Source organism: Atractosteus spatula, chromosome 11 (assembly GCF_055471065.1).
Source record: "Atractosteus spatula isolate fAtrSpa1 chromosome 11, fAtrSpa1.hap1, whole genome shotgun sequence".
Lineage (NCBI taxonomy): Eukaryota > Metazoa > Chordata > Actinopteri > Semionotiformes > Lepisosteidae > Atractosteus > Atractosteus spatula.
Genome location: NC_142716.1, coordinates 35,559,664 through 35,579,562, shown reverse-complemented (window position 1 = coordinate 35,579,562; position 19,899 = coordinate 35,559,664). Strand labels below are relative to the sequence as shown.

Genomic DNA, 19,899 nt, shown 5'->3' with positions numbered 1-19,899 from the left:
GAGTACATTATCATTGGCTTAAACCGTACAGCATAATTCTCAGTTTACACTCCAAAAGACTAGACAGAGAACTGACGGAACGGAAAGCACAGCATGGCAGCGGCATACTGCCCTCAAATATTACAAGTTCTAGATCTAAAAAATGGTACTAATATAGCCTCACATATAGCTACTGTATATGTAGCTAAAATGACAGTCATCTGGAATTTATTACAGTGGGCACTTCTCCCAGATTGTTGCACCTGTGTTTCAGGAAAGGTGTATGAAGGACTCAAAGCAGAATGGTGCAAACACATGGAGACCAGTTGCGCCTTCAATCAGTGGTGAAAATGCCCATTAATAATTAGTTCAACTAAGCGAAAGAGAACTCAGTTCCAATAGAAATCTGAAGACAATGTAGCCCTCTAGTACTGAAGCTGAAGACACCTGATTCAGACTGTCACCAGCAGTATTTGGACATTCACTAGGGTGTTGTCAGGGAGCTGATGGGCATGTGATGCCTGTGATGTCCAATACATGCAAAATTGCAGGTGGCAGCATGTGGAACACATTGAGGTTTTGAGTTTGTGTCTGAAACAAGAAAAAAAACTGGATTTTGGAATAAGATAATTGATACCGGAGCTAAGACAAGACAGCATACTATACAAGAAAAGGGTTTATTTGGAAAACAGAAACATTTGCACCTCCAGCTATAACTGTTGGTAGAGTTAAACTGGAGGAAGTTCCATTATTATGTGTGTTTGACGGGCTTCCATTGTTATACTAGAGCTGAGGCAGCTGTGACAAAAGAATCTGAAGTTAGATTTGAAAACTGCCTTATGTCAGAGTAGTACATCCGCAAGAGGAAGCATGTGCATATTAAAAGAAGTTGTCTGTGGTGAAGCTGATGTGACAGTGGTTTGTGGGGAGGAAAAATTATAGATCACCACAAAACCACTGTGGTTTGAACTGAACTGTTCCCGTCTCCTGGTCAAAACAACCAAATGCTCCACAGTATTTAAGGTGGCCTTGAAATCTGAGAGTATTAATTCTGTCTGCTTCAAAAAGTGTGGATTTCATTTTTTCCCCTTTATTTCCTCCCATACTGGAGTGAGCTCCCTGTTAAAAGCCATGTGCCAGTACAGGAGGCATGAGTACTGTTCACACTCTTCTCTTGTGAAATTTCACCATTTTGAATGTTGCGAGACGCAGCAGTGGGTGTCAGAAGAGCAAGGATGAATGAGTGGTCTCGTCAACACTATAAGCTTACAAGCCCCAGGAGTCGGTTGGAAGTGGGGTATGGCCCACTCAAACCCAACCAGCAGGGTTGCACCCAACCTATTAGACACTTGAGAGTCCTGGGCTTTCATATGTAAACACAGAAAAACACTTGCTTCCATAAAGTATTGGTACAGCTGCTGCTCTATTTCAATTCTGCTTTTTCCGTCTTCTGAAAGAACAATAAATGCACTCTGATGTTTCACTTGAATACACAGTTAACCATATGCCTTGCACAAATGTAATTAAATAATTCAGACCCTGTTTTGATTCATTAATTAAAATGTTAAACATAAACCAGTGAGTACTCTGTATTCAGTCATTTACAGAAACACAAAGTAATTCATTTCTGTGCCTGCATCATCAGGTTGCTTTGTGTTTTCAGACATCCAACCTTGTTCCATGTTGCAGTTGTGACGCGCAGGAGAAGATGCCAGAACAGGTTGCTTCAAACATTGACCTTCCTTTCTATGACACGTTAAACTGAAACAGAACTGCGCCAAAGAGGAGCTGATGGGGAGTCTATGACTTCACAGTTTAAATAAAAAAACAAATCTGAACTGCAAAGGTGATAACAAAAATTTAAAATGGCACTAATTATCATGGGTTGAACTGGGATATTTCTAGCCGTGTTTTTAATAAACTCCTTCTTGCCTTACAGATTAATGCCACTGAGAATGAACTAAAACGGAATGTAGTGTGCTGGTCAAGTGCTACAAAGGATGCATGCAAGACAAATTTATGACAGATCAGACAATAGAGTATTAGCATATTGTGTGTAGTGTGCTGACATTATTACAGAAGAACTTGTGATGCTAACTGGGCAGACACAACAAAATGATCAATACTTTTACATTCTTCAGTTCAGCGTGCGTGGGGATTTATTGTATATTACTCACGGAAAGTTACTGTGTTTCTGCTACATAAAAACACAAGAAAGCTGTGAGTGCAGGCATCCACACAGCATTGCATGTTCTTTTTTTTAAAAAAAATACAATTAACAGCCTCACATTAGAGTGGATAGCCTGTTTAAGATGAATGTATTTTCTACCGGTGGGGATAATTGCATTTGTAAATGACCTCAGCTTTGGAAGACAATATCTAAAATCAAATTACTGGGACTGAACAAGGGTAATTAGAGATTACATCCTCTGATGTACTCCAATCTGATTAAAAAAAGTTAAAAGTAATCCATCATTCTTGAGCATTAAACACAGTGTATTCCAACAAAAAGCAGGGGAAATGTTTCCATTGCTTTGTCAAACATTCTCTCATGCTGTTTTTGTGTAGGATAAACCATTTTATTGGTGGAAATGTATCAAGATTTTATAATAAAAAATAAAATTTTCAAATACAAATTTCTGAAAAATACTATTTTTGATGCCCTCTATCTTCAAATTAAAACAAAAAAAATAAATTTCACCAACTACATTCAGACTGGCGTCCCATCCAGGGGAGAGTACATCTTGCGCCCTGGGCTTCCGGTTAAGGGTCTGAATCTTTTTACAAATATTTCGAGGTTGTTTTAAAAGCAAATGGATCAGCATTTCAATACTGTTTGTGATATTGGATGGAGCTGAGTAAGTGCCACTGGATATTTTCTATATATTGCTATACCAACAGCGTTGTTGAGTTGCAAAGAAAAATATACAAATTCTGGTGCCCTCTTCTGGTTAAAACGTAAAACTGGAAACATTTCCTGCTTTTCTGTGATATAAGCAGTGAAATAATTTCATTGCGCAAAATAAGTTTCTGATTAAGAAAAAAGTTGAACGTTGATATTTTTCATACAACAACGTATTTTGCGATTTTTCATTCTAGTATTTGAATAAAACTGCAAGATTTTCTTCTCATGACTCAAAGATGGAGGTTAATGCTGGTGTTTGTGCTCAGATGCAAAATTACTCCATTACTTTCCTAAGCCCTGCGGTTCAGGACTGCGCTATTTACTAGTCCTCACTTTATTTTAAACTGCTATTAAGTACTGCAAATAACTGAACATGTCACTATCAACAAACATACAACTTTATCGTTTAATCTACAATTTATACTTGCAGATATTAGAAAATACAGAGTTAAAATTAGAAGATGTGAATGATGAAACGCAATACCTACTGAATGGATGTAAAAACACTACGGCCCAACTGGTGGTGCTTGTAAGCATATTCTTTCGTCCGCTTTCTTGGGGCTCTTTACTCTATACACAGTGGATACTTTCCTATGCAATTGTGTGGAACTATAGAACTGCCGGAAACAGTTCATTCAATATTCTTTAAATTCGAGTTTATTTTCGTCTTCGGGTCGGAGTTCAGAAACAGGCAATCACTAAACCAGGGTAGGAAGGGTCGAAGAGTGAGTGGGAATGGCGTATATTGTTGGCAAGCATTCTGAAATCATTCAGTATGTGTAAAATATGGTTTTCACTTAGTTTTAAATAACTAAATGAAGCCTAACTTAAAAAATCGCTTCATTGTGCAGAATTCCCCAATGCACACCGAATTACACGACACATTTCAATGTAGTAATTAAGTTGCACAAAAGTCTTCATACAGATCATTTAAGTCCCTGAATGCTTCAGGTTACTACGTTCAGTGAGGAGAAACATTGATCATCTTGAACAAGTCATTTTACCGAGACTCTCGCCATCTCGTGGTAACTTATTTTCTTATCACACTCGTTTCAGTGTTTTATTAATTTATTAGAGTAGTATTAAAATGATAGACCTCACTTTGATTTTGCAATTTAAAATATCGCTCCGTATTATTTATATATATATAAGTTATAAATATAAGTTATTTCTTAATACGTTCTTCTCTGAAAAAAAGGTTAAAATCCCTGTTACAGATCACAAGTAAACGAAAAGGAATTCAGAGCTAAATGAATGTTGAATGCACACGTCAGTGTGGAATCATCTTACAAAAACAAATGCATTCTGCAGAATCATTCAGTACATAACATTCAGCTACTCTATATTCTCATGTCAAGAATGTTTCTATGTGTTAAAATAAAAAAAAATCTATGTTAGGGTTGTCTCATCCATAAAATTAATCTTTGAAACATCTGTTAATAATTATCTTTTCATGCATTCCATCCTATGTTCTGCAGTGCTTTAAACAGATGTAATCTTGTTTCTATTTATATAAAGAATTTGACTGAGAGTGTGCCTTCTCAGTAAAAGTAAAATGTAAAAGTACATTCCCTGGTATGACTGTTAGGGCCAGAACAAAGTAAAGACCCAGATGCTGGAAGTTAAAATCTTAGTATCATGTGCTAGACACATGGTACTTGACAGAAATAAGGCAGAGAATAACATTTCTTACAGTGGCAGACTGCAATTTTTACTTCTTCAGTGCTGATGCAGTGAGATGTTTTCTTTATAAACATATTTTTACAAATTGCTTCAGTCTTCTTTCCTCAGGCAGAGACTGCTACCCTATTAGGATCACTCATACCTGAAACTTGTCTGAAGTCCAGAGCCCATTTTGAGTCTGAGCTACAGTATGTCTTATTCAAGATTGACCCAATATCACCTGGTCAACAACAAGTTGGTGTCCAAGTGACTGCTGTATTGGAATCATTCATGGAATTGTTATTGCTCATCTCATAATTTTAGACTTCTATATCTACAGGTACTACTTTTTATACAGACAAACCATGGTGAGGTCTGTCTTCTGCTGTAGTTTTTGCCAATATAAAGTAACTATAATGCACATTTATTGTAATGGGTAAACCTGTACTTTTCTAACTTGTATACAGTATATACTGATGGAAAAGAGAAACACAACACCTCCTCTGATGTGTCGGTCCGGATCTAGTGTGGTCACTCGAGGGCGATAGGTCATCTGTCCTGCCGGTCTGCTGAAACCTTCTCTGCGGTCAGGACCCAGTGGAGGGCTTACTCCATAGTGTCTGGCGATGCTGGCACATGACATGCCTGCCTGCAGCATGCCAATGGCTCTCTCCCTTGCTTCTGGTGACATTCAAGGCATTATGGAATACACAGAAATCTGACTAAGTGTGGCCTTTTGCTTGCAGTGACCTAAGCTTTGAATTAGGGCCTTTTTAAAGGTGACTTTATCAGGCATTGTTCCACCTGGACCTCGTTGGGTAAAAGTGCATCTAACGAGCTTTCGTGTGATTGGCAAGTTGCAATGCCTCACTGCACAAGCTGTATTGCTGATCAGAGGGCTTCAAACAAATTGACAACTTTTTGTAAACGTACATAAGCTACAACTATAGTATTCTCATTCCAGAAAATGTTGTGTTTTCCTTTTTCCATCAATCTATATAACATACTTTTAGTGGAGTATTGGTTTGTCGTTAATAACTTTTGATTTGATTCTGACTTCTAATTTTCACAGACTCATTAAATCATAATTCATATTAGTAACAGGTTTCAAAATTTCTCTAACCATGGTATCTCTTCTTTAGACAAGACATTCCCAGACCGAACACTGACAGATTGTTCTGAAAGGACTGTGTTTCAAAGAAATTTATGCATTTCATTGCCCTCGTCCTCACCTCGCCTGATGCAAAGGTCATAGCACAAATGTTGTGTTGGTTAACAACATTCAATCCCAAATTCGTGCAGAGCGGTATTATAAGAATAAGAAACACAAGAAACGGTAGAAAGGAGACAAATGGGTGGTGACCTGTCTAATTCATTTGGTGGTAGTAGCTAATTGATTGGAGGAAAAAAAAGTTGATTTGTTCAATTAACAATAAGTTAGTTAATTGCTCCTGCTCCCATTTTCTGGGATTTGTAGGCTGATCCCCACTGGCTGTATAGAAACCTTCTATCACAAAAGGTCTCATCTCCACTTTGTCTTAGAAGCATGTAATATTATTTCCACAATTTTCCACTGTTCATAGCCTTTGGCCTTGAAAATCTGTGGAAGTAACTGAGGAAACATTTTGTGATGAAATAATGTGAGAAAGAGAATTCCTTATACCTGTAGCTTAATGTTGAAAATAGAGTAGCAGACACAAACACTGCTTTGTGATTTTTGTGATTCTTGTGATTTTTGTGAGCTCACAGAAAAGACATTTCATTGCCAGCAACTACTGCTGCATGCTGTATTGTTGTGCATTTGATAAATAAACTTTGATTTGATTTGTTCAAACCTGAATGGCATGTCATGACAACTGAGAGATCAGAGTTGCCTTGATAATACTGACATTTTATTTCAGATAATAATGCCAAGTACATTTCATATACATTGTTTTTTATGCTTTTTATTTCTTATTTGTACTTAAAGTATTCATTGAAATTTCTTATACATTCCTATCTTATTCAAATGATTACATAAATGTTTGTGTGGGTACTGTGAGTAAATATGTCAGTATAAAGTTCACAGGTATGACACCCCCGATACACCTTAATTCATTTAAGATACACCTCAAACCTGATTTCTTCTTTGCTACCTGTGTACAATGATAGAAAGCACCCAGAGGTTTAACAGACATCCTTTAGACCTGTGCTTCTGTTAAAATCAAAGCCCCAGAATGATGTCATTCTGGAAGACAGAAAAACGCCTTTTAAAATCAAAAGAAGTGTTGATTGTCTCAGAGGAAATAAAAATGCACAGTAAGAAACTCCCCTCACTCCCTTTTCCCCCCTAACACATGGACAGTTTCAGAGTTTCAGCTCTTTTTCAGTTCTGTCCCTCAGTTTATTCTTCTGTATCTGAAGAAAAGAAAAAAATATACATTTTTGTATTCATATATTGAATAATTTACAAAATATATCAACAAAAAATATCCCACATAACTTTGTCTGAGGAGGACAGGGTCTATTCGAATTTGGGTCTAACCCAGAATTGGGCACACATGTAAAACATTAGACTTAATCTGCATTATGCTAAACCTTTAAGTTGTTATAATCCGTCCCATTTCAATTATTTCCTGCAGATGTGGTCCTCACTATGAGGAAAAAACCCTGAAGTCATTACACTGCTTGGATATGATCTCATTGAGATGGAGCTACAGCAAGACCTGAGGAGATTGTTGGGACAAGACTACTAGTGAGCAACGTGTGAAATGATCACTTCCTATTTGTGACATTGAGTCTTCTGCTTTTATCTTCCCATAAAGGGTCAGCTGTCATTTTAAGGAGTTTTATAAGGTTTAGCATCTGGGAAAGGGTTTTAAGTCATTAAAAATGTCGTTTTAAGGTTGATTTAGAGATTGGTTTAGGAATGTGCTTGCTGGTTAAGTGCGTGTATTTGCACGTGGGAGCAGCAAAAGATTCTGCTGCAGCTGTGGCTGATTATCGGTCTCGTTAAATAGGCTGAAGGAGGTTTACATGCACAGAAAGAGAGAAAACAGTTCATGGATAACATCAGTCTGCAAATGTTAGACAGGACAGACCTGAGATCATGGTTGGCCCTCTTGAGGGATATGTCTAACCTTCAAGTCTCTGAGGAGCGGGTTGGCTCCATATGGTTATTGAAGGTTAGACTGGGAGGAGAGGAACATGGTTAGCTCTGCCCATTGGCTTAAACTCCAAAGGTCAGGAGTTTTGGTCTGGCCCTACAGTTAGAATGGAGGTGTGGCTCTCAGGTGGAAGCTGTGTCGGCAGCAATCAAGTTGGTAGGAAAGGTATACTGTCTGCAATCTGAGAAGACTGTGTAGAGTAGTAGCATTTCCGACTGCTGATGTGTCGTTGGTGCAGCTTTGGGTTATGTTTAGAGTCCCTGGCCAAACAGGATCCACCAGGTAGGTTTAGGCTACTGCTGGTTAGGGTTAAACAACTGTTAACAGTTACTGTAGGTTTCTTATTAGGGTACGGAATGAGGGAAGAAGGGGTTTCGGTAATACAATTACAAACCTGAAGATTTCCATAAACCTCACATATTAAATGCAAAGACACCTGCTGAAAGACTGAAAGTGAAGACTTAAATTTGTATTTCAGTTCTTAAAATTAAGTTTTGTTCTTGGACTTAATATATGATGGCTGCTGAAGACGCTTGCAAATGTCGGTGTTTCAATCTTTTTCCGACCTAAGAAAGCTTCATGTGCTTAATGTTCAGAGCTCAATGCTGCATCATTCTAAAATGTAACAGTTTTAATTTCTTTGTATTTGTTCCTTTAGGCCCCTAACCATAACATCCTGTTACCTTGATGTCAGTCAAGACAAATGGAATCATTTCAAACTTCTATCTTCTTACTTAACATTTCCTCACTTCAATAACATTACATGATTTCCTTTGATAACCAGTGACTAATCTGTACATAATCATATTAAACTCATGCTTTATGTCATGAGATTCCCTATAATCAAGTTATTTTTTATTCTAAAAATCAACAAGTTATTTTTTTTCAAGTTTTCAAGCATTTCAGTCTGTAATTCAACCGACTAAATATACAAGACTGATTTCTAAAGGACCTTTTATAATAATTCAAAATTTTGCAGTGAATAGATTGCCATGTCTGAGTATAATCATTGGGAATCTTCACACCTTTTTATACTTTTTGTTAGACTTTGTCTCTAATGCATGATGTCGAGAGACATGGAAGTTACACAATGTAGTGTGACAGTGAAACTGATCTTCCAGGATTCTGATCTAATCCACATGCTGAATTCGTAAAGACTGAAATGAATCACTGAGTGCCTACCTTTCCAGAAACAGTGAGGGGGTAGTCCTGCACAAAAATCACATATCGTGGTATCTTGAAATGTGAAATCTGCAAAAATACAGAAATAAAATACAGGATAGGTATACATTATTTTAAATTTATTCATAATATTATTGAAGTACACCTCAGAAATTATAGTTTGTTCTAGATGCCTTGCAGCCCTGGGGAACCTGGGTTCAGTTCTGGACTTGAGGTGATATCTGTGTAGAGTTTGTTTCCATGGATTTCCTCCTGTTTCCCCCTATAGTCCAGAAATACTGGTAGTGTCATGATCACAAACCCCTCCTCTTAAGGGCGCTCCAGCCCTTCCTTGTTTGCCTCATTCCCCGCACCTGTTCCTTGTTCCAGCCCCTTTTCAGTTCCCCCTTAAAAGCCAGACACTGACGTTAATCCGGGCTCTGCATTGGTTTCCGCATCATGCGAGCCCGGGACCTGGATGTGCCTGGCTCCGTTATGCTTTTAGTTTCTGTTTCTTGTTCCCATTCCTGTGCCCCTTGCTGGTTCCGACCTGGTTCCCGTTTTTAAATCGTCTGTCTCAGATGGATCACCTGGCTTTGGACTTTTGCGCTGTTTTTTGGATTTCCTGTTTGTCTCATCCTTGGATCGTTTGCCTCGGCCACACCTTCCCAACCACCAGCACTCCATGGACACACCCCCCTGTCTTCATTCCCGTATCCTGCATGACTTGTTTTCCCCAGTGTTTCCTCACTCAACCCCGGATCGTGTCTTCTGCATAGGGCCCGGAAAGAACACTTTCCTGACAGGTAGATTAATTGGCTTCTGGGAAAACTGGCCTTGGTGTGAGTGTGGCCTGAGCATGCCCAGTGATGGACTGGCATCCCGTCCAGGGTGTATCCTGTCTTGTGCCTATTGCTTGACTATTGCTTCCGGCTCCCCTGCAACCCAAAATGTAATGAAGGGGTAAGAAAACAGAAGGATATCTATGTTCTGCGTCAAATGTTAAGCATGTATTTCTTATCAACCTTGTTAAGTTCTGATAGGATACAAAAGCTATCCGCTTACATGTATTGTATAAATATGTCCTTACTCTGCTCCAGGTCTGGGCTCTAGTTTTTTCTTGAGTTGACTCTTGGTTTATCAACAACTCTTGCCTCCTCTATTTTTTCAGCCTTGCTTCTCTCTAATTCCTTCTGCCTGCTAGTCTCCACGGCCTTGCCTCCCTCTAATTCCCTGCTGACTCAGTTGGCCAACTTCGTCTGTCCCATTTAAAGATTCTTTCCCTGACATTTTCTCTGTCCAACACTCTGTAGCTCACCAGGTGTGATGGGCAATGATTTAAGGTAGGACTGGGAGCTGTAGACATTATTGTGTTTTTGTTACAATACTTTATCATGTAGTTATAGGATATTCCTGAAAAGAAGTTATCCCTTGAAGAGTCCTTGAATCCTTGAAGTTATCCCTGTGGTATTTCAGTAATTACTTCATCTCAGGTGGAGGTCTCTTGACACATACATTGTTATTACTATTACACCTCATGTAATCCCCTCAAAATCTGCTCTGCTGAACACTGGAGAGACTGCTGTAAGAGCTTCTGCAATTACTGCTTTGACTACTAGTACACACTACAGGTAAGTATATAGGGCATTCCTTAATTTACAAATGTAATCCATACCATGAAAATTGTCCCTAAGGAGAAAATTAATACATTAAAAATTAAGATTATACTGTATGGAAATCCCTCAGATTAGTTCCCGAATCCCAGAAACAGCACAATAGTTTTCAAACCTGTTTTTGTACATTAAAAAAAACACTACAGTAACAACAGTATTACTTTTATGTCATGTTAATTACTGACCATTAAAGCCATATAACGTTCCATATGTTTACATTAGCCATGTACAGTAATGGTATTTAAAGTAGTACACAAATCTTACTAGACAAGCAATACATGAAAAAGTTTTACTTAATAAAATTGTAATTAATGTAAAAATCAAAGAATTAAAATAATTAAATACACTGAATAGAAATAATGAAAAAATTAAGAGTGTATTTTACAGCTTGATGTGTATCCCTCTGCCTAAAGAACGATACTTGTCAACAAAGGAATAGTGCTCATTACAGCAAAAACAGTTTTGTATTTTATAAAATATGTACAGTAACAATTTGCATGCTTTGTTGCAGAAAAATTTATAATATGAGCAAAAGTTCGAAATTAAAATTTATAATATGATGCTTGTACCTACACTAAGTACTTAAGTGTATTCCTACAGCTGGATCCAAAGAAGGAATTTTGTTGGTATGTCTACGTTTCCTATTATAAATTGTAATAATAATCATTCTGTAAGTTTCGTTCTATAGGTACCTTAACCTGTTTGTTATGCAGGAATTCCAATGAAATGCCACTAATCTGATATGAAACCAATTCTATGTTATAACCTGAATGGAAGTTGTAGTGTATTTAACGCAATACGCTATTGAAAATTTGTCTATTGAAAGGATAGACAAAGAGACGGAGTACAGCTGCTTAACTTTTTATCGAACAAAAACTGACGACATACAAGACATCACCAATCATATCACTGTGCATCAACCCAAAAGTAGACATCAATAGTAGAACTGACATGCGCACTTAATGATATACAGTACAACAGAAGTATTATACAGCTGACATCAGGCCCTGCAGCCCTATGACTGGAGGGCACAAACCAGTTCTTGTCTGTAGGAGTCCTGTGCTTTTCTCACCTGGCCCTTACAGAACGCCCTGATTTCCTCTGGTGTGCACTCCTGTCCTTCCTTTAGCTTGATACAAGCGCACACCTCCTCTCCCATCCTCTCGTCCTTCACACCAATCACCTGCAGGGGACAGGCAACACAACACAGTGTGAACAGCTGCTATTCACCAGTATCCAGTCAGTTTACTGTTTTAAGTTCGGGACGATGGTGGCCTAGTTAGTGCTAATGGGTCCTGGGCTCAGTTCATGTGGATTCTGCACTGTTTAAGGACACAAGGAAGGACAAGGAAGGTCATGAAATGGACATTTCATTCAGCAGTTAGTACCAGTTTGACCTGAGGATCTCATTCAGCCCTTTTTCGAAAGAAGCCAGGGTATCTGCTTCATCAAGATGGCTGAACTACTTGTTCCATTCTTCCACAACCCTTGAGTAGAGAAATGCCTCCTCTTCCAAGTTTTAAATGCACTTCCCTATAGTTTCCACCTTTGTCGTCTGGTTTGTGTTTCCCTGTTGATTCCGAAGAGGTTCAGTGGGATGAATTTGTCAGTGACTTTCAAGCATTCTCTGTCCAAAACTAAAATGTTTTCTTTCTTCAGCCTGTCAGTTTTTCCACCTTTTTACCCTTGTGTTTGTTCATGATATGACCAGTGCATGCTGGTTATGTGACTGAAACAGAAACAAGTACAATGGGCCAAACAGCCCCCTTTCATCTAGAGCCATTGGGATTTTCCACTTTGTTTATTTCATTTGGATCTGCAAGGGCTGTGAATTGTCCTTCTCCCAGGCATTTGTACTGCTCTGCTTTTCAGGGGTAAGTTTGGAGTCCTGGACTGTGTTGACAATATCAGTCCACTTCCAATTTATTTTCAAGTCATAGGGGGGTATTTGATTTCTCTTAAATTTTAGCACTAGGTTTCTAGGGATGATGCCTTACATAAGAACAACGGACAAGTACAGTTATCTATTGACAAGTGACAGAAAGACATTAAAATTTATAATGGTTAAAACATACCTTTATAATCAGCGTGAGGTAAAAAAAAGATTCTAACTTTTATTGTCTTAAATTATCTCACTTTAATCCTGCACAGGAAACTGCAAAGTGTGAAGGATTTCCTATTCTGCATTGCAGACATTTTTGTGTAATTACAACATCAACTAAAAATCCTTGGTCTTACAACCAGCTACAGCAAAGATTCAGATTACTGTTGCTTTATAAATTGGATCTAAGAATTCTCCTTTTGTCACAAAGGAGATGAAAGAGCTCTATTACTATCTCTGATAAATAAATACAGCCAAATCACTATGTGTAAGAATGCCTAGAACAGACCAAATGCCTCTGTAATCTCATAAGAACATAAGAAGATTACACACGATAAAAAAAAGGTCATTTGACTTGTTTGGCTGGCAGGAGCAAATCGATCCTCTGTGTTAAAAACTGCTTTCTCTTCCATGATCATAATCATAAATCATGTATTCCAATATGTGGCCTCTGTGAGCCAGTCTAACCCAGTAAACAATGGGTCTGTGCCATCCACTGCAGGACACACATACAGAGCTGAGTGATACCAATTTACTGTGCCAATATTATATATTTTAGAAATGTGCGAGAAGGCACAAGCAGCTGTGAGGAGAACAAACACACTCCACACAAGGGGTGCTCTGGGGTGGAATCCAACTCTGTTCTCAATACACATCACTCTAATGACTAGTTCTGCCCTTGTGTTCTCTCTTCATTGCTGAGCAAAGGGGAATACATTGAGTTCACTTTGTCAATGGTCAGTTTTCTGAATATTCAATCAAATCCCCTCAAAATCTGCTCTGCTGAACACTGGAGAGACTTATTTCCTTTAAGCTCTCATTGTATTAATTTTAAACCCTTGACATGAAATAAAGAATAAGGAGAACAGAACATCAGGCTCACCTGGGCCTCCATCACTTTGGGGTGGGTGTGGAGGAACTGCTCGATCTCTGCAGGGTAAATGTTCTCCCCTCCTCGGATGATCATGTCCTTCATGCGGCCTTCGATCCTGCAGTAGCCGTACTTATCTAACCTGGCGATGTCACTGCAGAAGGATGGTCACAGTCATATATAGTAACTTTGCATACTTGCAGTACATGTTCACTGTTTGTAACTGCAATGTCATCACTGTCTGTCATGTATTCTGAAGAGGAGGCAGTTATCAGTTCAGGGGTGGAGAGCAATTAGTAAAGAGGGAAGAATGTTAATGTTCTTCTCCACCCAGCCTTTCTCTATATAATATTTCAAGTCTTTTGAACATCATTTTCTGCAGATGTGGGAACATAAGTATAAAAATATAGTTTTTTGGCAGTGTGCCTGTAATGTCCTAAATTTGCTGTGGCAGAATAATGCCAACTGGCAAGTCCATCCCACTCACCCAGTCTTGTACCAGCCACTGCTGGTGATGCACTCCCTGGTCTTCTCCTGGTCGTTCCAATACCCCAGCATCACACAGTAGCCCCTGATCATCAGCTCTCCCAAGGTGTCCAGAGGCATGATCTCTCCAGTCTGGGGGTCTGCAATTTTGGCCTGGGGGATTACAGCACAAGGAGGAGATATTAAAGATTCTAAATGTCCCCAAAATGTAAAACTCATTCATAATGTTTTATCAGTCTTGCTAGGTTTAGGATGGTGTACCCTTCTGTGGTTTTTCACATGTTGAGTTTTTTGTCATTTTATCCCAATGACTCTGGCCTTACACCCTCTGAGATTCATGTGGCTAATGCCAAGCTCCTCTTTCAATCACCTGATGAGTACTGAAACTGACTCACTACTGCATCCTCTGCAGCAGATGGGACAAGATGAGATCAGTCTGAATATGTCCTCTGAGGAGTGTGCACGGTCAGACTTTCTGTTCACCATGAAATGTGCACAAACGTGCAAATTGCATGATAATACACAAGCAGCAAAGAAAATAATTAATGAGCTTAATTACAGTACATTTCTAAATTTCCCACTGCAATATTATTTGCATATCCATTCTCTTATTACCCATACAAGTTTAAAACATTTTCATCTTGGCCAGGAAAATATACTGGGTACAATGGAGAATAATATTGCAAATATTTAGTAATGATTGGGAGCCCTGTTGTCTGAGGAGATACAGTATAGGCAATGGACATTTGTCTGGTAAGCACAAAAGTAAGATATAATACTTAGACATATTATTAAAGTAAAATAGAGTATTAGCTGATTAAAAGAGCAACTGACTGCAAGATGAAAAATCTTAAGATGGATTGTTTACGTACTCTTAAAGCACAAAACATCAGTATGTCAGACAGGTCTCACATGAAAGGATGAGAGGATTTTTTCTATCACTCCATACCTGTAGCTTTTTCCATTGGTATAAAGAACCACCCCCCTAAATATGAAACCCATACGAATTCTAAATTATCCTCTCCTTGTGCAGCTTTGCAATCACAATTACAAATCTCAGCTTTTGCCTGTAAGCTGATGACTAACAGTAATACTGTAAATGTCCGTACTCTTTTTGTACATGTAAATGTTCCTGCTCTCCTGCTAGGTTAGGCGTACCTCAGTGTGATTCATGACGCATCCCACGGTCTCTGTCTTCCGAGTCATGGTGTCTTTTGGGAAGTTTAAAAATGTCACAGGGCTGTTTTCCGTTGTGCCATAAGCGATCTGAGAAACACAAGAGCAACACGTCTGTGGACCATTTGCAGGGTGAGTCTAAGAGTACATAATCAACAGAAATGTAAAACAAGCGTGGGCCACCAGACACAGTCAACAGTGCTCTCCCATTACACATCACACAGAAAGAAAAAGTTTTTTTTTTCCTTTAGGAAAATTTCACTGAAGCCTAAACAGCGTAAGAAAATATTATGGCAAGATCAAGTCGATCTGCTCATTCATTTGCTACTTCCCTACACAATACAGCAGTTTGTTTTTCATTTCAACTTGGCAGTAGCACTCACTTAAATTAAATGACCTCATTATGGATTTACATTGGGAACACTAAGTATTGTAGCATTCCACACCCTGGGCATTCAACCATCCCATGACCACTTACTTTTTACTCTTGACCAGCCTCACCATCCTATTCTTCCTCCTATAAAACCAAGGGGAACTCCTTACTCTTTCTCCTGGACCTTGTGTCCATACAGCAGATGCTCTACATCTCTCTCACTCATCCAGCACATTCCCTCCCTGTGACCAGCATGCCCCTCTGTCAACAACAAGGCAATAAACCTTCTCCAGCCTGTCTTTCCACACTGCTGTCACTAATAAACACCAGAGCTCCCCATAGTATTATTAAACCCAATGATTTAAGAGGAACACCTGATTCAAGGAATGGGCCCAACAAGCTTTCTTCAGACCTTAATAGAAGAGATGGATTTTTTCCAATTAATCCATCCATCAATCCATCTGTTCTCTAAACCACTTTATCCAGTACAGGGTCTTGGAGGACACTTGAGCCTAACCTGGCAAGCAATGGGAGAAAGGATAGATACCCCTGGATGGGAAGCCAGTCCATTTAAATGATTTAGTCTTATTAAGTGAGGGTTTGGGGGAGAACAGAAACTAAAAGACCCTTGCCATGATTGATTCACTGGGCCTTACATTCCTCCACCAAATCACTTCATGAGATATACTGTATGAATGGACTGATTGCAGATGGAAAGGAGAGTGCTTACATACTGTAGATCATTCTATTCAGGTGTTCACTAAGGAAATGAAAACAACATGCCAGATGTTTAAGAAATGCATTTCAGACCAGAATGACCTTGGCAGAAATTACAGACATACAGGGACTAGAAGCATTTAAAACAAACTAGTCACCTGGAGCCTGGAAGGGAGTTAAAGCACCAGTGGACAACAAGGGCTCGACTGGGTTCTGGAATGAGCACTGCTTTCTTGTTGAGTAACTCGAAAAAGATTAAGTTCTGCAGATTGAAACTTTCTCTTTAGTGCACTTTTTAAACTATTTTCCAGAAATCAGTAAGTAATGCTTTCTTTTCATCCCTACTCTCTAGTATGATTTTGGTATTGATGTCATTCCTGTGTAATAATCTGTTAATTATCTCTTTGCTAATCATGAAGAAATACACTCATAAATATGATAACCTTCCATTATGCCCTACACCCTCACACACCAGATATATATACTGTATATAAGACAGAAGTGCAAACTACGTAACTTAAAATTAATGCATCATTATTTTTTACAGCTTTGATATATATGTAAAAATTTCTTAAATGTTGCTGACTTTTTACATTCCTCAGTAGTACTGAAATTCACAGAGAGTAGTCAGTAAAGGAGAGCAAAAATAATCAAGTATATTACTGTAGTGAGATATGTGGTGGCTACCTGAGAAATCGCACAACTTATGGCAGCCTGCAGACTTCTGGCTGTGGGAACGGAGCTTGTCAGCAGGGAGAAAAACGGCAGCCTCGGATGCCTTCAGCCGTGATCAGAGAATTTTGAATAAAGTCTATCTCAAGTGTCATGTCGAAAACAGGCAGGCAACAAATAAGCAATGGGAAGGAATTTTAAAAATTGAACTGGAGAACCACTGAGTGAATTCTTGCTGTACAACTCTGACTTCACAGTTTAAATACCTTTCTGTAGTCACAACCTATTATGTGACCAAAGGAATAACTAGCTTGAGAGAATTCAAATTCTCCTTTACACAAAGAGTTGTGGGCATCTAGAACAAGCTTTCTAGGTTGACAGTTGAATCTCAGACTCCTTCATGAAAAGGCTGGATGAAAATTGTTGATGAAGGGCCATTCAACAGAGATGAATGCACCATCTGGCTGAATATGAATGGAAGTTATAGAGTGACAAACTGGAAAAAATATGAGAATCATAGGTGCTGCCTTTTAACATGTTTCTACAGTTACAAAATTGTACTCAGGAAACTGCAAGCAAGCATGTACTGTTTCTTGCAAAAGTATTCAGACCCTTCCTGTGTTTTCACATTTAGTGAAACTACAAAATTATGCATATATTTTTAAACTTAACATATCATTCAAAACCTGTATATTCAAACTGAAGTCTTCTAAGGGTAAGACTAGATACAGTGAATATCAGAAAAACATAAACAGAAAAAAAATAAGTTGACTCTTTAAGTATTAAGACCTATGAACTCATTATCTGATGGAAGCACCTTTGGCTATGACTGAAGCTGAAAGTCAGTTTGGGTAAGTCTATACCAACTTTGCACAGTGTAATCTGCAAAATCTGCAATTATGTCCATTCTTCTCGGCAGATTTGCTCAAGCTCTCTCAAATTATCTCGACACGATTCTAGTCAGACTTTGACTGGACCACTCAAGGTCATTCAATTTATTATTCTTAAGCCACTCCACAGCAGCTTTAGACTTGTGCTTTGGATCATTGTCCCACTTTAAGGTGAAATTTTGTCCCTGTTAAAGGTGTGGAGCAGGTTTTTCTCTAAAATAAAATTTCTTTGCTCCATCTATGTTCCCATTAGTGTGGCAAGCCACACTAATAAGAAGCAGAACTATAACATTAAGCTGCCATCATCATGCTTGACAGTTGAGATGGTGCTGACTGAGTGATCCACTATGTTGGCTCTGCATCACCACAGTCCTGATGTTAAAATGATCATGATGATGACACATTTGCAGTATCACTTTGGTTTTGTTTTGCAAAATTCATGTGGGATTTAAGATGTATTCAGTTTTATATATAGCCCCTTTTTTGAGTAAACAGGGTATTGTTTACCCATGGACATTTTATACCAGGTCAGCCACTGAACTCCATAACTCCTTCAAAGTTGTTGTTGGCCTCAAGAGGTTCCTCTATACCCAGCTAGTGAGTCTGGAGTGCCTTTTATTTCTTTTTGATCAATTTACTGTGCTCAAGAGGGTCATGCAAATGCTTTACACCTTTCCCCTGCTACTAACCAGTTTGTCACATTTGAGGTCCATTCAACAATTGTGGGATGAACTGGGACAACATGTGCCATCTAGGGCTCAGAGACCAGTGAACAGACACATACATATCCAGGCTCTTTGAGAAATATGGGACAGAATCCCTTAACTGAATCCCAACTTGTGCAAAGCATTATAAAAGATAAAGACCTAGCAAGACTTTTAATGGTGGCCACACACACACTACTAGCCTGTGACTTTCACAGTAGATATCAGTTGATCACTAATCCTGTCCATTGATGACATATGTAAATGCTAAATGTTGGTGCACCTGCTACAAAAATGATTTTGTCCTTCTCCTGATAATGAACAAGTAATAGGTTCATTCCATGCTGAAAAGAGAAGAAAGAAAACACAATGTTTCGACTGTGGAGCCTTCTTCAGGTGTAAGCATGGAATAAACCTATTACTTGTTCCTTTGCAGCCTACGCATCCTGACGCAGCTACCCCACCTGAACTACTTCCCCTTGATAATGCTGTGAATTTGTTGCAGTTACAAATGATGTGTTTTCATGCTCAGTATACAAACATGTTATTGCAAAGTGCTGACTGTTTTTCTGAATAATCTTCTCGTGTGTAATTTTCACCATTCCAACCCTTTCACAGCACAGGTCATACCTTGGCTCTGGCAGGGGTCATGCGATGCAGTACAGAGGGTATATGATTTTAAAACCAGTGGACAAACAACACGCAGATGGCTGGAGCCAGTTTACCAAAGTACCTACATATTAAAGGAATTAAATAATATAACAGCTCTGAAAATGTCCACTTCCAGTGCCCTTTGGCATAAACAAAAGCCATGAATATTCTGATTTGCCAGATCTATGGTCAGAAGATGAACCATTACATTCTCATTAAAATGTTAAATTTGTTCAGTAAACACCAAATGCTCTCTATCCAGACTATGGTCATCAGATTCACAAACATATACATCTGAGGCCAAACCAGCACAAGCTGGCCATGCCAGAGACCAAGGATAATTGCAGTTATAAACTTTATGTATTTTTTCAGACTAAAAATATCCTGTTGTAATTATTCTGCTGTGAAACAAAGATTTCATTTTAGAAGAATTCTTAGCTTTGTTATCTAATTCAGATGAAGGTTGTTCCTCCCTTGGACAAGAAGGACATGTGATTGTATTTCATTGAGTTGCAACCACAGTGCCCACTTACTTTAAATGTCTCTCACCTACAGCACATAATGTGTTATAAATTTGTGGTACATGAACCTTAATATGATAGCAGCCAGCTTTTTTTAAAGTATTCAGTCCTGTTTTTAAAGCTAGAGTTTTAAACCATATTTAAATCACAAAAAACAACATTGATGGAGAAAGAACAAATGCTGTTTTAGTTATCTGTCTGCTTCAGATCA

The 19,899-nt window shown here is 38.6% G+C and overlaps 1 protein-coding gene across 2 annotated transcripts in view; it reads right to left on the bottom strand.

Annotated features, from left to right (window-relative positions):
• Nucleotides 1-6,472: 6,472 nt before the first annotated feature.
• acsf2 (acyl-CoA synthetase family member 2) overlaps nt 6,473-19,899 on the bottom strand; it is a 55,197-nt gene continuing 41,770 nt past the window's right edge. For both annotated transcript variants that reach the window (XM_088927834.1, XM_088927835.1), the window contains exons 11-16: nt 15,143-15,250; nt 13,986-14,137; nt 13,511-13,652; nt 11,599-11,709; nt 8,875-8,943; nt 6,473-6,943 (exon numbers count right to left, since the gene is read on the bottom strand). In XM_088927834.1, the coding sequence (XP_088783960.1) occupies nt 6,893-6,943; nt 8,875-8,943; nt 11,599-11,709; nt 13,511-13,652; nt 13,986-14,137; nt 15,143-15,250 (633 nt within the window). In that variant the 3' untranslated portion in view covers nt 6,473-6,892. The remainder of the gene's footprint in view (nt 6,944-8,874; nt 8,944-11,598; nt 11,710-13,510; nt 13,653-13,985; nt 14,138-15,142; nt 15,251-19,899) is intronic.